This window comes from Halictus rubicundus, chromosome 1 (assembly GCF_050948215.1).
Source record: "Halictus rubicundus isolate RS-2024b chromosome 1, iyHalRubi1_principal, whole genome shotgun sequence".
Lineage (NCBI taxonomy): Eukaryota > Metazoa > Arthropoda > Insecta > Hymenoptera > Halictidae > Halictus > Halictus rubicundus.
In genome coordinates, this window is record NC_135149.1 from 21,436,677 (window position 1) to 21,452,630 (window position 15,954).

At 40.5% G+C, this 15,954-nt stretch overlaps 3 protein-coding genes across 5 annotated transcripts; 2 read left to right on the forward strand and 1 right to left on the reverse strand.

Moving 5' to 3' along the window:
- Window positions 1-6,967: 6,967 nt before the first annotated feature.
- Window positions 6,968-9,466, forward strand: Srp68 (signal recognition particle 68). Its single transcript, XM_076793680.1, has 3 exons — window positions 6,968-7,143; window positions 7,576-7,913; window positions 8,012-9,466. The coding sequence occupies exons 1-3, from the start codon at window positions 7,050-7,052 to the stop codon at window positions 9,305-9,307; spliced, it is 1,728 nt and encodes a 575-aa protein (XP_076649795.1). The 5' UTR covers window positions 6,968-7,049; the 3' UTR covers window positions 9,308-9,466.
- A 259-nt stretch (window positions 9,467-9,725) lies between these two features.
- On the forward strand, window positions 9,726-11,777 carry R-l (rudimentary-like). Of its 2 annotated transcripts, none has more exons than XM_076793945.1 (4): window positions 9,726-9,963; window positions 10,053-10,290; window positions 10,381-10,864; window positions 10,923-11,777. In XM_076793945.1, exons 2-4 carry the CDS (start codon window positions 10,129-10,131, stop codon window positions 11,705-11,707), a joined length of 1,431 nt encoding a protein of 476 aa, XP_076650060.1. In that variant the 5' UTR covers window positions 9,726-9,963; window positions 10,053-10,128; the 3' UTR covers window positions 11,708-11,777. The 2 variants fall into 2 exon arrangements, with proteins under 2 accessions (XP_076650060.1, XP_076650067.1); XM_076793952.1 differs by having other exon boundaries at window positions 10,099-10,290.
- A 1,009-nt stretch (window positions 11,778-12,786) lies between these two features.
- Window positions 12,787-15,916, reverse strand: Nubp2 (NUBP iron-sulfur cluster assembly factor 2). 2 transcript variants are annotated; one of them, XM_076793996.1, is made up of 6 exons: window positions 15,537-15,916; window positions 15,383-15,471; window positions 14,831-15,052; window positions 13,866-14,019; window positions 13,586-13,794; window positions 12,787-13,475 (listed from the first exon to the last, which is right to left on the reverse strand). In XM_076793996.1, the coding sequence occupies exons 1-5, from the start codon at window positions 15,645-15,647 to the stop codon at window positions 13,588-13,590; spliced, it is 783 nt and encodes a 260-aa protein (XP_076650111.1). In that variant the 5' UTR covers window positions 15,648-15,916; the 3' UTR covers window positions 12,787-13,475; window positions 13,586-13,587. The 2 variants fall into 2 exon arrangements, with proteins under 2 accessions (XP_076650111.1, XP_076650105.1); XM_076793990.1 differs by having other exon boundaries at window positions 13,564-13,794; window positions 15,537-15,915.
- Between the last annotated feature and the right edge of the window lie 38 nt (window positions 15,917-15,954).

Here is a 15,954-nt window from a genome sequence, read left to right on the forward strand (position 1 = left end):
GCGACAATTTCGATCCCCGAACTGTCCGACGGTTTTCGGACGTCGGAAATAATGGTGTTCGGCAGCGGCTCGGTTTTTCTAAGGTGCACCGTCAACGAACGATCTCCTGGCTGGTCCAGTTTCGACGGTAAAAGGCGCTCGGCGTGCTGTGTAGCCGGCAGAACTGCCACTCGGAGACTCTTTACTTACTGAATGCAAGTCCGGTTTTATCTACCACGGCCGGCGCTTGTTGCCGATCGTATCGGGGGACCATTTGCGTCCGATATTCCGCGGACGAACGCGACGGATCCACGGGAAACGCGAATCGATCTCGGATCGAGACCAATCACCGACCGCGAGGTTTCGCCCAATTGTGTCGTCCCGACACCACGCCGGTGACGTTTATACGTTCGTACATACCAGTCTCGCGATTACGCGTGTGGCGATAAGCTTTCGGATCGGTTGTTGTGATCGTTTCGCTCTGGGGACTTCGCAGGCGTCGATCGTCGATTTCCCAAAAACGTACCGACAATGTTTTACATTTTTTTTTATTAAATTGTATTTTTGTTGGAGTCTTTGGTGAAATGGATACTAGGGTAAAGGACACATTCACTGCGGAGGTACCAATTACTGTGCGTATATTAATTATACTTCTTTTTAAAGCATAACAAATATTAAAAAATCTTTTTCAATATTCATTATGCTATAAAAATAAGTGTAACTAATATAGGCACAGTAATTGGTACCCCCGCATTAATGGGGCCCCTTACCCTAGATGGAATTTTACGAATGTCGAGAAAATGAAATGAATTTGTAATTTATTTTCTATGAATTTATGTTTTGCGGATATTGAGAACACGAAATGAATTTGTAATTTATTTTCTAAGAATTTATGTTTTACAAATATTGTTGACATTTATGTGAATTGTCAGACATTTCCATTGTTTTTACGACGTTTAAGTCATATTTTGAGGGACAATTGTCTGACGATGCACTCTGGCTCGTCGCTACCGGAAGCAAGTGTTGCATCAGTGAGGATTATCGTATTTATGCGAACAGGCCTTGAGAGTCGATGCCACAGGACAGTCTAATCGGTGTCTTTTGAGGATCAGTGGCACGTGTGCGTTGAATTGCGTTGGATTAAGATGACGAAGATATATTAATCATCTCTCTAATCACTTCTTTTCTTAACTATGACGAGCTATTTTAGAAACTCCGGCACAGTGTCCATTTGTTTCGATTTTAACACTTTAAGAAATAATTCATGTATATCTATAAAAGTGACAAGATTACAATTTAGATCTTGCACCGTATGAGTTCGGATTAACAAATGTATGCAATCATTTCCTTTGGATACAGCTTTGTATGTTAATAATCGTACGTTAAACAGCATTAAAAGAAAAAGACACGCCGACTCGGATGATCGCAAGATGTTCTTAATTAATGAAACTGTTTGGTCGTGCATCGGTTATCGTTCCGTTGATTTCGCAATTTGATTTCAAGCAAGCATGGCCAAGGCAGATAGAACAGTACGGTTTAACCAATTGAAACGAGAGCCCCGCTCGCGGCTCCAATTGAATAATTCCTCGGTGACAGTTAGCCGGCTCGCATAAATCTGTTCGTTACCACGAAAGTTCTACGTCATTTCGCGTTGACCCTTAATTAGCCTTCGTTCCGGGTGCCTAAAAAAATTGCACGGTCACGAAATAAAACAACAATGTTAAAGCAAAACTGCAAAGGTACATTGACACATTGTCTGCCGAGTAACAACCCTAATTCCTGTATGTTATTGTGGCTTGTCCGAATTCATAATCAATGTCTGCGCTATTAACACGTTAGGTGTTACAGCAATGCCCATGAAACATTACACAAAGTCAAAACTTATTTAATAACACAATAAAAGACCAAGTTTATTATCACAATGATCTTCGTAACATTCTCACTGATCAAGTTTGGTTTATTTATCAGATTGTAGGAAAAATTGATTTCAAAGTTTGGTAAAAAAATAGTGTCGATCATGTATGACTGACTGTTGAAATCACAGTATGAAAAAAGACAGCCCTTCCCAGGGGTAGTTATGACCCCGACTCACCCTTTGCCACACCTTCATTTAATTTGTATATAAATGAACAAAACTCAGAAATAGTCACGAATTAATTCGTGCAGCAGGTATTTCGTTATAATTTGTAAAAATATAGAAAAATATTTTGAAGAGAAATAGAGATAAGAAATGGTTGAGGGTGTCAGTGGCAAGGTGATGGCAGGTGCGTATTTGTTGGGTGGATAATTGCGGTGGATGGGTTTTATTGGCCAGAGGGTTGGAGGGGGTTGAATGGGGATCCCTCGACGGTCGGATTTCATTTCTGTGGTGGCTGTCATTAGGGTGTCAGGCCGGGCAACGCGAAGGAAGATCGACAGCACCGAACACTGACCTCCCTCTACTACTCGGCTTGTGTCCTTGGCCTTGAAACGAAAACGTGTTTCGGGAGATGAAATCCAACCGCCCAGGTGGAACGATAATTGCTGGCTGGCCGTCATAGAGAGAACGCGAGCCAACGGCTTTACTTTCGCTCCGTTACGGAATCGCGGAGAAGGGTGTGAAGGCAAGCGAAAGCATTCTCCTCGCATTTCTCTTGCTCCTGCACGCGATACAGGGGTTCCTGGTTCCACAGGATCCACGGGATCACTCGAAAAAAAATCGGAACGATTCCTCAAAAGTTCGGAGAAACAAATAGGGTAAGGGACCCAATTACTGTGGGGGTGTCAATTACTGTGCCCATATTAATTATACTTATTCTTAAAGCATACTGAATATTAAATTTTTTTCATTAAAATCAGTTAACATGTTATATATCTCTTTTTTTTAATGTTCATTGTGCTTTAAAAATAAGTATAATTAATATAGGTACAGTAATTGGGTCCCTTACCCTAGAATGTTTCAGATTCTATTAGCAGTGCGACTAAATGATTTTTTGGAATGAATGATTTAAAATTGTAATTTCTTAGGTATCAACAAATTTTCTGTAAATATTGAATTTGATAGTGAAGATAGTATGTATAGTTGCGTTTTGAGCGCAGCGCCGCACAAAAGTGTCCCAGCAATGATTAACACGATGATGACACAGTCACGTGACTCGGGAGCATCCGATTTCTCCCTTCTGTCCTTTTTTCGTGGTAAAACAAAGCGGAACAGTGACAGTACACCTGTGCCCTTGGCATGCAGGTTGTTCCATCGATTCGATTATACGTGTTCGCAATCAAATCTTATTTTGAAACGTTAAGTGCAGATGCGATGATTATGTCGAGCGCGTCATGCGTTCAACGTAAGTCGCCGGACGATAGAATTTGATCGGATGCCGACACTTCCTACTTCGCGAACCTGTGTCGTGATAATATTGCTGACTGGAGTTCTGCACAATATTGTTCTATTTTTGTGACAGAATAACGTGTGCATGTATTTAAATGAAGGGCCTCCAGGGTCTCCTCAAAGTCACTCGAGGTCTATGGAGGACCTTTACTATTAAGTCCTTTCTGCGCCTGGACCTGGTTCCTATCCTCACCCTTGCCCTTGTCCTTCCTTTCCTTCCCTCCTTGGACCTGTTCTCTGATTCTTCCCAACCCTTTCAGGCTCCAAGTTTGCCTTATGCTTACCCATATCCTTACCCTCACTCCATTAAAGTCATCACCCAAGGACTCTCTTCGTATCCTTTCGCAAAGTCCCCACCCCTTCCCTTAAAGCTCATCATCTCTTCCTAAAGATTCTTTTCCAATCTCTTCCCAACGTCCTCACAGCATCGCCTTAAGGCCCTCTTGCCTTTCCTCCCAAAAGATCCTCTTGAAGTATTCCTAAAGTACTACGTAAGGAAGTATTAAATATAAAAGTAATTTTTATACCATTTTCTCTAACGAAATAACGTACTTCTACAGTTGGAAAATCTGGTGTGAATCTCCATGACCTTTCACGTACCAGTTTCCAATGAATTCAGAGCCTAAATAATTAGTTATCGGCAATTTTGGCTGCGTTTGTTTGTCCTCCTAATGCCTACCATGCATAAAACAAGGAGAGTCGATTGTGCGACAAGGATAGATAGAGAAACAGTGGCGCAACGGTGGTGGGTTTGTGAACTAGCTTTCCCTGTACGTATAATCTGTAAGACAAGGACAGCGATAGTGTGCAACAAGGACAGAAGAGGTCTCGCTCGCGCCACCTCCTTTGTCACAGCGCTTCGAATCTCCTGGTAAGTATCAAGCGAACACGACAAAAGAGGAGGTATCCGACAAGCACAGACATGATTTCACGGCGAAGAAAGCAGACAAACGACGAGTCCCTCTCTCTAGCCAATCAACGCAAGAGAAAATTCATTAATAGGTCGATTATCATAAACAATTTACAAACATTTGTAATGAGACAATGTAAAATGGACTTTCAGCTACTTCCACATACGGTTTTTGATTTCAAATTTGTTCACAATTAAATAGTTGTCAATTATTTTGTTCGCGAATTTCTCGAAATTACCAGAAATAATTTAAAACCGTCCTACAAATAATTAGTTTTCTCACTCCGCAGACGTAATTTGTGGAGATTTGTAATCGAATAATCTAGAGTGAACTATTAACACCACTTCAGTAACAATTTTTGTCAGATTTTGATTCTTGTTAATTAGTTATTAGCGATTTCTATAGTCGTTACTTCTCTCTGCTATGCTCCTAATGTGTTATACGAGGAGAGGTAGATCGTGCGTCAAGGATAGACATACTAAACATGCCACCAGCGGTGAGGTTCTCACCGGTTCTCAAAAAATTGTTAATAATTAATTAATTCGGAATCAAACGTGTACAAAATTGTACTAGGAATGTAGCTATGGCATTGATCTGTTTTCTTTTATAGTAAAAGTGCATTCGTTAAGTCCATGAAATTAGGAAATTAATTGTTTATTAAGAACTTGTAAAATTATTTCAGATTATTATGGATTAATGGTTCGAATAATGCTAAATAACTATTTAGTTACACACAAAATATGATCGAAAGTATATTGTGAAAGTTGCTGAAGGTGTATTATACCTATTCCAGTTTCCAGTGATTATAAATTGTTACCCAATCGTGAGTTATTTATAAATACTCTACTGACTTTATCATTTTTTTTTATTAGGAAAAGCTAAAATATCTGGGCGACGGTGACGCCATCGGACGTTAATCTTGTGAAACTGGTCGTTGGCTAACTAATACATCGTTTCTCTCACGGATGGCGCCTCGAAATTTTAAAAACTGTCTATCCTTGTCGCACAATCCATTCTTCCTTGTCTTACACATAAGGAGCATAGGAGAAAGAAGTAACGACTATAAAAATTGTTAATAGCTAATTAACAACAATCAAAATCTGACAAAAATTGTTACTGAAATGTTGTTAGTAGTTCCAGAGAGGAAATGAGAGTGCTCACGCCCGGGATTTTAGTGTCCCCGGTGTAGTCCTGCCCCCTAGTCTAATTTTTAGCCTGGATCAGAATCTGCATCATCTTTTTAGCCTGGACCAGAACCTGCATCATCTTTTCATCCTGGACCAGAAACTGCATCATCTTACCTACATCACAGACGAGGTACAGGAGTAGAACCACAGACGAGGTACAGGAGTAGACCAATTACCCAATGTATTTTTTTGTCTCACGTCCGCGGGGCTTTGGAGCCCCCTTATCATTTTTGTGTCACATCCTACCGTATCGGTCGGAACTAATATTGTGGAACCAATATCACAGACGAGATGTAGGAGTACGCCAGTCACATTATACCGTTTCGTGTCACACGATATGAAATAAAGGCCAACATCGCATGCGGGCAGCTCGGGCAGCCCGGGCAGGTGCCCGAGCCCGCGGGCTCTAAATCTTCCGATAACTTTTGCCACCTCGACGAATAAACGGCGACGACGCTCGACGAGGGCCGACGAGCGACGAACGTCGAAGACCAAGCTACTGCCATATGGCATACAATGTAAACGGATGGAGGATCATGCGTTATTAGCAATTTATGCTTTTATGTTTTTAATCAGAACACTATTGTTAATACGAATGAGTTTTAGAGCTAATCCCGATCAAAATGAGTCAAAACACGACATCATTTGGACCGTCTTTAATGAAATTGTAATATTTATCGTAACATTACGTATCAATGAAACTTGTTCGATTACACTCGAATTTGACCACATTTTAATCAGAAAAATCCCCTCCATTCGCTCGTCTCAATTTTGTGAGGATATATTGATAAATCTAAAAGTGTAAACTTTCATTCGTGCGCGATTCTCCATCCGCTTACATTGTATGTCGTTTGTCGTCGCTGGGTCTTTGAATCTCGGCGCTCGGTAAAAGTAATTCGAAGATTTATTAGAAGCCTTCGAATAGAAAATACAGATAAAAGATGAAAAAATTATTCGAAGTTCGAATAAATCCACTGCGAATAAAAAAAATTATCTTTTTTCGTCGGATAAATTCTCGTCGAATAAAATTATTTATTCGATACTCGTCGAATAAAGATACTTTTTTTATTCGAAGCTTCGAATAAGGAAATAAAAATTTTTTTATCTTTTATTCGTTATTCGAAATTTTTATTTAGATAAATATTTTGCCCAACTCTGGTCGGAGAATATTACATTTGATAATCGATATGGTTCCGTGATGATTCACCTTCTCACCGACGAGAATTTCCTTAGTGGTCTTCTGCACCGACGAGATACCGTCGTTGGCCTTCTGTTTCTTACTCCAGCCAAAATCTATCCTAGAGGGCGGTAGAAAACACCGTATTTTTCGAGCGACACATTCTCCCGTAAGGCTGGCAGTCTTTATATATATTTCGTCGGTGTGTGCGTTCTGTTCCATGCTAAAAAGTTACCCAGGTTCTGTTCTATGCTAAAAATGAGTAGGAGGCAGCACTGTATCGGGAACGCCGAAACCCCGAGCGTGAGCAATTTCATATCCTCTCTGGTATCACCTTGCGTCATGCAACTATAGTTATAGTTATTTTGTGATTGTTGGGTTCGTAGCGACAGAGGCTTGGTGAAAATTGGATACGTGGTTGCGAGACGATGGTGGTCGAGCAAAGGAATACCGAGTTGTTCAAGGAAAACCAAGCAAATGACGCTACAGGGCCGAAGGAACAGAAGACGTACTCGCTGGAAAGTATCCTTTTTGAACATGCTTACTGCACGCGTCGGTCATTCTCCGATTGCCATATGTCATTTCCTAACCTCCGTTTGTCATGTCGCACCCATTGTTATTGTATATCCTTGTAATAATAAAAAAAATATATATGAACGATCTTTTTCGCTACTCCACGAAGGATCTGAATATAATACAAATTATTTATTAACGACTGAAACAATTTTTTTATTTATCTTTTCCGTAGCAATAACATTTTCCACCGCCCTATTTAATTACAATTAATGATAAATGGCTTCGTCATCTTTTGTCTCACATGTTTACTATATTTTTTACCTTTTTCCCTGAGCTGCAATTGTTCTAAACACTATTGAACATTAAATGCAGTTGTTTAGAGCGCCCGCACCTCTAGATTTTTTAGCAATACTGTTAGATTCCTTAACAATTGAATAGTCTTAAAAATCATCAAAGAAGCACAGCAGCAACATGGGTTGAGACACGGGGACTACCAACGATACCGTGGATATTGTTCTAGAAGGCTAAGACGCCTGAGGAAAGTATTAAAAGTTCCACAGGGGGACAGACGTCACTTCAAAAGGAAAGATATAATTCCTGTGATGGTTAGGGATGACAAATTTCTGCAAGTACCCCTGATGATGGCAGAACGTGCCTGGAGTTATGCTATGCAGCTCAGACAAGAGTCAAACACAGAGCCCAGGAAAAAATTTCATTTGATATCTAGACTAAGGAAAGCCGCTACATATTCCCTACAGCTACAGGAGTTGATAGAGGTAATACAAAAAGAAAAACTCTATAAGAATGATTATCGAGGCATAAGCAAACCATTAAAATCTGTTCAACAGTATTCTCATTCCCTAATTCATTTTAGAATATCAACTGCGACGCGCGTACAAAATTAGAAGCTCAAGCGTACGTTGCCTGGATACATGGTTCCTTGCACTTCGAACTACAATTATGGAAGAAAGCCATGGAGAATCTGAAGAAAGCTCAGGTAGTGTATGGGAAGCTGGCCTCAGCATTATCGGAGCTCGAGCAAGTGATGTACAACGCCAGGGTAGAGGAACTTGCTCCCAGTCTTAGATATTGCGCTTATAATATCGGAGATACCACTGCCATAGACGACTTAATGCAAATGCGAGGTCAATTGAGCGGAGAGCTGTTAGCTAGCTTAGACTCTTTGATAGCCCAAACCCGAGAGAAACAGGCGAACACGGAGGAGGTTACATGGCGCGGTAAATCCTGTGGTACAGTGCCGCCTAGAGCAGCGGGTCTGCTAATAGCGGACTCTAGATTGAATCAAACGTTGGACAAAGCAACCACGAATCAAGCCAAGATCGATCTACTGGAAGCGCACCTGATAGACTGTAAGGACGCGATCTCGGCTGTAAGAGACTTCTTCAAGACAGAGCTCAAGAATAAGGACAACGACAAGCTGACGCCTTCACAGCACCTAATCACTTATCTACAATACATTAGGCTGTCGCGTACCCTGGAGAGGAATCTGGCGCTGATCAAGGCCGCTGAGGAGTCCGCCAAAGCGAAGCCACAGGACATCGTGAGACTATACGAGGCGGCGCTGCACAATCTTGTGGAGATCTCGCAGCTGCAGGACGACGAGGAGTTCGTACAGGAACAGGAAGCCAAGACGAAAAGCTACAGGGCCTTCAGGTGTTACTACATGGCCCAGTCGTTGGCGAACCTTCACCGATGGAGAGAAGCCATGGCTCTGTATCAGAGATCCGCGCAGCACGTCAAAGACGCACTGAATTATGGCAAAATGCTTCCCGAGTCGTTGAGAGAGGCTTTACAGAAACTGGAGACTTCCATAGAGGGTGCTAAGTACGCCGCCCACGCGCACAGCGTACTCGAAGAAGGACAAGAAGTAGAACCCGGCACCAATAAATACACAAAGACGAAGAAGCCACTGTACGAACGTCTACACGAGTACAGAGAGGACGCTGCGCTTCTGACGAAGCAACCGAACGTTTATAAATTACCACCATCCATGCATCCTATCCCTTGCAAGCCACTGTTCTTTGACTTGGCCTTTAACATGGTCGAGTTCCCAGATTTGAGCGAGAAATTAGGAGACCAGGCCAAGAAGGGCGGCCAGGCAGGTCTTACAGGATTCGTTAAAGGTCTATGGGGTTGGGGAAACAAATAAAACAAGTCTGTTGTAAGCGAAAAACACTGGAGTTTTGATGTTATCGCACGTGGTGCGGTAATTCGTTTTTACCGGTTCTCAAACGTCTCGATCAGCATCGAGTTTTCACTTATACCGACAGCAATATTGATTAAAGGAAATAAAGAAATATTATTAATATACTCGATGTATTTATTTGGTGCGTCTTACGAATTTTTCCGTCCCGTATTCCGTTCCGTAAAATCGGTTAATATTGACTTGCAAGCAAAGATATTGTTTTAGGATTCTCTTTTCTATCTCTCACGGTTTGCGAGTTGCAAAATAAAACAACAGAAATTTTGAGGGGATGATTTGAAACCCTTAGAATGAATTTACATGCTTTAATTATCCTCAAAGTTTCATAATTTTCTGAATTTCTGGACTGCGGACCTACGCTTGCTTGTCACACGTAGAATTTTTACAAATAAATTAAAAATAATTAGAAAGTGATATTCGGAATATAAAAAACAGCCGTGCGATGGCGCGGGAAAGAAATTAAATTCCTTATCTCTCAACGGAGTCGATCTGTCGCAGAATCTCGGCAGTATTATCAGTGATCACTGTGAGAAACAATTGTTCCGATCGTACAGTAGAAGGGCCTTCGATCTATTACTTCTGACATTAAACATAAACATACTGTACGTATTGCGCAATTTATTTTTATCATAAAATGAACAGCCTACCAATTAGGAGTATAACACGAAATAAAAGTAACCATGCTCAACAGGTTAACCTTAATTATTTAAAGAACGTCCTGCGTATCACGTTTTCAGAGAACCACGTGTGTTTGGGAGGCAGAAATCATGTTCGAAAATTCGAGTTCGATGGACGCGGAATTAAAGGAGCTTGCTGTTGCGCTTTTCGAAATCGACGCACTTAAATTTGGAGATTTTGTGACCAAAGTTGGTTTAAAAACTCCAGTATACTTTGACTTGAGAGTGATAATCTCCTATCCAAAAATTATGGTATGAGAATTGATTTAGAAAATTCTACTGATCGAACACTTTATCATTTGTGTAATTGTAAAATTGTTTATATTCTTTGGTATTGTTAAGGCTCGACTGGCTAAGGCACTGTGGACGTTCTCAGAGGGCTGCACAAACATATCCCAGATCTGCGGTGTACCTTACACAGCTCTGCCATTGGCCACTTTAATCTCCGTTGATTCTAACATCCCCATGTTAATCAAAAGGAAAGAGGCAAAAGCCTATGGCACGATGAAAATGATAGAAGGCTACTTTGAAGAGGAAGACAATTGTGTGATCATCGAGGATGTAGTCACTAGTGGTAGCAGTATTATAGAGACCGTACAAACTCTGAGAAAAGAAGGCCTGAAGGTGACTGATGCTTTTGTCGTGATCGACAGAGAACAGGGTGGCAAAAAGAACGTCGAAGCCCATGGCATAAACATGAGGAGTCTGTACTCGATCACCACTATCATGGCTTACCTTCTGGAATCCAACAAGATCCTGCCAAAGGATGTAAAGGAAGTAACAGACTATTTATTGAAGTTCCAAGCTCCTGTTATTCCTCCTCGCGGTAAATATTTTCAGAAAATTTTCTCTTTCAAAAGATATTAAATAACTTTCCTTTAAAGTTCTAGAATCAAGACTGAAGATACCATTCCACTCTCGCGCTACCAAGACTAAAAATGAGATGGCAACAATACTGTTCAACCTAATGGAAGCGAAGGAATCGACTTTGTGCTTGGCAGCGGACTTGACTAAAGCGGACTCTATTTTGGAATTAGCCGATTTGGTAGGACCACACATCGTGGTGCTGAAAACACACGTGGATATCATAGAGGACTTCAGCGATGATTTTATAAAACGTTTGAAAGAGTTGGCTAGCAAGCATGATTTTTTTATAATGGAGGACCGGAAGTTCGCCGATATTGGCAACACGGTGTCCTTACAGTATCAGAAGGGCATTTACAAGATCGCGGAGTGGGCTGACATTGTTACTGTGCACGCGGTGGCAGGAAAAAGTATTGTAGATGGGCTTAGTAAGGTCTTGGAAAATGAGAATCAACCGCGTGGTATTTTTATATTGGCGCAGATGTCCTCCAAGGGCGCGTTAACAAACAACGAGTACGTAGCGAACGCGGTGTCGATCGCACACAGTTCAAACTTGGTCACCGGAATCGTTTGCCAGTCGCATATATTCAAGACTCCAGGTCTGATTCAGCTTACGCCTGGAGTGAAGCTTACCCAAAGTTCGGACGACTTGGGACAACAGTACAACACTCCAGAATCGGTTGTGAATTCTGGAGCAGACTTGGCTGTCGTTGGTAGAGGTATCACCGAGGCAAAGGACAAGTTGGTCGCCGCGTTGGTATACAAGCAGGAACTTTGGGCCGCTTACAAAAAACGATTGGAGTAGAAAGTATTTCCGACTGTCTATGGGATCGTACAAAAATAGCAGAAAAATATATATTTTTTTATTTCTCAAACACGTGCGCAACAGTTAGATAGATACTTTATTGTTCTCCTCAGGGTTAAAATTCTTATATCACCCGCTCCTTTTTCCGGCTTTCCTTCTCACGCCGCTCTTACCCTAACCTTATAGCTATCTTATTTCCTAGTTCTTATATCTACCGCTTATACCTACTTATTCTATATATACAGCTTAAAAGTAAAAAGAAAACTAAATTAAACGAAAGAAAGAGAGAGATAAAAAGGTAATAACTAACTCAAAACTATTTCCTCAAAACACACCCCCCTTCCTTAACCGGGGGGACCCCTCTTCCAGTCGCTCATCATCTATCCTAATCCTTCCTGACTCAATGTTTCTCTTTTATTCACATTCTCTCCTTCCAGGCGCACCTTCCCTGCACTCCTCCCCTACCCGTCATCTCCCAACACTTCCTACACATCCTCCCCTGCCATCCTTTTCCCTCATCCAACCTTATGCATAAGTACCTCCCATACATGTTCCCACGTCTCATTCTCCTATCCACACACACTCCTCTTTATTTCGTCCCATTGCTTTATCTTTCCGTTGACCCACATTTTTATGTAGTCCACCTGTACACTCTTTCCTTCTCCGCTTCCCTTTCAATTTTCTACCTTACTCTCCTCTCCTTCTCCGTTTAATCATCATCAAGCCTTTCATTTTGTCCTTTTATAGTTTACTCCTCTCCCCCATTACTTTCCTTTTCTGCTCCCTATCTATCATCTTCACCAACGCTATCCAACTCCCATCATTTCCTACCTTCCCAATCCTTTTTATCTCTTTTATTCCATCCACCTGCAGTCCCATCTTCTCCCACACCATCTTCACCACCTCTTTTAAGACTTCTCCCTCTCTCTGTATCCCTCTTCTTATTCAGATTATTCCTCCTCTCCTCTCTTTCCTTCCTATCCTGTTTAACCTCCACCTTCGTGCGCAGCAGTTAAAAATTGTAAATAATTAATAGGTAATTACGAATTTGGAAACATTGTAAATAAAGCGACGCGTAAATGTATAAAGATCTCGATGTATATTCGTCATACAACGGAACGCTGATCTATATTCACATTTTTGTACAAAAACCAGAACGATATATTCCTACGCGTTCTCGATGACGCTGATTTAGGATAAAATGTTACAGTCAACGATAGGAAATGAGTCGAGTCTTTTAGTCGAAATATAGTGTCATTATTGCATCGAAAAGATTCACTATTTTTATCAAGTTTACAAAATGATCACGTTTTCCCAAATTCATGACCCATTTCTCTATCGCTGACCACACACACTGCACACTCTTTTCTATTGTATATTTTTTTTACAAGTGCAAAGAACAATCCAGTAACATGTATCCCACGTAAATGCTATCGTGTAAAACTACTCGTTGTATTTGTACTTGTATATCCATAATTTAGGATGCCGTTCAGATCGACCCTTTGCGACTCCACGAATTATTTTTACAACAATTTTACAGTTACCTTTTTACTATGAGATACGTATATTATATATGTATATATTTTATTCCACGAGAAAATATATCTTCAAATTGATTCGCATCATCTCTAATAAAACAAAATAAAAACAACTCGCAAAAGACTAAAGATTAGTTTAAGAGATCTTCCTCCTAAAAATGCAACAACTTTTGGAATCTCTTTTCGGAGAAACTCCTACGGATTATATGGTTCTTTTTAAGAAAATATATCTGAAACAAAAATTCTCGTTCAACCCTGTAAATCGAGGAGATCCCTTAACATCACAAACAAGTACTATATTTCGAAACGGAATCGTACGGGTTGCAATTCACAGTCTCACTCTTATGCTTCCTTGCTTTTGGTAAGTTGTTCGACTAGCTTCCGGAATACTTGTGCCACCTGGCTGTCCGGTAAAGTTACCAAAACGCTTTGGCCAGTCTCTGCAAGTTTACCTACTTGCGGTTCGATGGGTATTTTGGCGAGGAATGGTACGTTTACCATTCTTGACAGAGCAATACCTCCGCCCGCGGAAAATACGTTCGTGCATTCCTGAAACGATTATTCTCTGTAAAAAAAAATAATAAAAAGATTTCAAGAACAAACAAGGTTCCTTTACTAACCGAGCACGAAGGACACACGAAGCCGCTCATGTTCTCGATAATGCCAAATATGTGAATGCCCGTTTTTCTACAGAATGTTATTTCTCGGAGAACATCGTCCACAGAGACTGCTTGTGGGGTGGTTACTATAAGGGCTCCGTCGCATTTCACGTTCCTGTGGGATCAAATAAAAATATCCGTTCATTAGAAAATACTTCTTCCATCTCATATGGCGGTATACATTTCTAAGAGACTTCGATTATCAGCTGCTAAGATCCATACGACTTCTTTTAGCTCATGTTAATCAATACGAATTAACTCCCAGGTTGTAACCTTATTTTTACTGGCTTTGTCTGCACATTGTACTGTCTTGCTCATGTAACTTTCTTTAGGTTCTTGGGTTTTAAAAAATTCTCGAGACTCTTCCACGTTTCTAGGATAACATTCAATTATTTTATAATTCTATAATTATTGCTATGTGTCATCTTAATTTTTTTGAAAAAAGCAAAATTTAACACTAGGCTTACAAAACGTGTTCTAATATTTTTAATTTACGATTATTGAGATTGTAAAGATGCATCCATGTGGAATTATTAACCAAATTTAATTTTTTGGGTATATATTATAAAAAGGCATGTAACAATTTTTAGTGCAACACTGTTTGAGGAAAAAACGACAGAGAAACTCATACTGTAATATGGGACAGAGCATTATTATCTAATAGAATGTTTGTGGTATTTCCTCTTCTAGCGTGCATTCCAGCAAAATATATGAGCTTATCAATCTCATGACCAATAGCTTATCTCAGTAGAGTTACGTTCCGTTTGGACATCACATGATTCTTAATCACAGTCACATGTGAACGCTCAAGAGCACATGACACTTCAGTGCCAAACATTTTGTTATTCAAGAGGCAAATTCGTAAAGCAATATAATCCTGGAAAAAATGAATGAAAATATTAACAGAGAACGCATTCTGATGTTACCTTAAGTTTTCCATTACTGTGATGTGCTCATCCGAGGTTCCCGGTGGTGTATCAATAATTAAGTAGTCAATGTCCTGCCAGATAACGTCAGTTAAAAATTGCTTGATCATGCCAGTTTTCTTAGGGCCTCTCCAGACGACGCTATCGTCCTGATTTTTTAGCAGGAACCCTATCGACATGACTGCCAACCTTTGCTCTTTGTCGGCGTACACTGGAACCCATCTACAACAATCAATGTTAATAATTAACAGTAAATAAAGCATTTACTATCGATCACGTGAAAGTAAAAATATATCTAGGAAATAAAATTCTACCGAGTAATAGGTAGACAGGACAGAAAATAAAATAGTAATACAGATTGTGTATGTTAAAAACCGAGTTAAAAATATATTTGCATAGATTTCAGCAGAGTATCGACGAGCATAAAATTATAGCAAATAATCGAGCAATCGTGACGCACGGAAAGTACTGCTGCGATTATTATTAAAAAAAATTGGAAAGCGTACTTCTTTCATGAAACGACAAATTATTTATCGAAATTGTTGAACAAACCCGTCAGGTGATTGGTGGACATCCCTGCCGTCCAAATTCAACAGGTAAGGCACACTTGGTCCGCAAAGATCGACGTCTAATAAACCCACCTACAACATTTTGACATATGAGCGACCTAACCTAGAAATCCCGTGTAAAACACTGTATAACTCACTCGAAATCCGGATTCCTTGAGCGCTAGGGCCAACTGAGTGCTGACCGTTGACTTTCCGACACCACCTTTACCGGACAGCACTAACAAAACATGCTTGACACCTTCCAACATTACGAAAATAAATGCAACGACAGTACCGACGATATAACCTCCACGACGGTCCGTCGTGTTCTGCTGTGAGTTCTCAGTCTTTCAACGAAGACTATAATCAGAGAGGATAAGATCCAGGCTAAAACTTAGTGTGAGGGCAGCACTATACCGAAGGCACAAAAACCCCGGGCGTAAACATTCTCATATCCTCTCTGCTATAATGTAACTGCCATAAATCCGAATGGACCTTTTTGCTCGGAATCCTTTCTCTCCGGCATTGTGTAAACTTACTGTAATCAATTTTATGCACGGCTTTACCTCACGACGG

What these genes read in the sequence shown, in the direction of transcription:
- Srp68 (XM_076793680.1), top strand. Translation starts at nt 7,050, where the DNA reads ATGGTGGTCGAGCAAAGGAATACCGAGTTGTTCAAGGAAAACCAAGCA. An exon ending in GAAGACGTACTCGCTGGAAA is followed by an intron (nt 7,144 to 7,575) that starts GTATCCTTTTTG and finishes ACAATTGAATAG; the next exon opens with TCTTAAAAATCATCAAAGAA. An exon ending in AGCTACAGGAGTTGATAGAG is followed by an intron (nt 7,914 to 8,011) that starts GTAATACAAAAA and finishes AATTCATTTTAG; the next exon opens with AATATCAACTGCGACGCGCG.
- Nubp2 (XM_076793996.1), bottom strand. Translation starts at nt 15,647, where the DNA reads ATGTTGGAAGGTGTCAAGCATGTTTTGTTAGTGCTGTCCGGTAAAGGT. An exon ending in TCAAGGAATCCGGATTTCGA is followed by an intron (nt 15,472 to 15,536) that starts GTGAGTTATACA and finishes AAAATGTTGTAG; the next exon opens with GTGGGTTTATTAGACGTCGA. An exon ending in ACAGTAATGGAAAACTTAAG is followed by an intron (nt 14,020 to 14,830) that starts GTAACATCAGAA and finishes TTGATCCCACAG; the next exon opens with GAACGTGAAATGCGACGGAG.
- R-l (XM_076793945.1), top strand. Translation starts at nt 10,129, where the DNA reads ATGTTCGAAAATTCGAGTTCGATGGACGCGGAATTAAAGGAGCTTGCT. An exon ending in TCTCCTATCCAAAAATTATG is followed by an intron (nt 10,291 to 10,380) that starts GTATGAGAATTG and finishes GGTATTGTTAAG; the next exon opens with GCTCGACTGGCTAAGGCACT. An exon ending in TCCTGTTATTCCTCCTCGCG is followed by an intron (nt 10,865 to 10,922) that starts GTAAATATTTTC and finishes TTTCCTTTAAAG; the next exon opens with TTCTAGAATCAAGACTGAAG.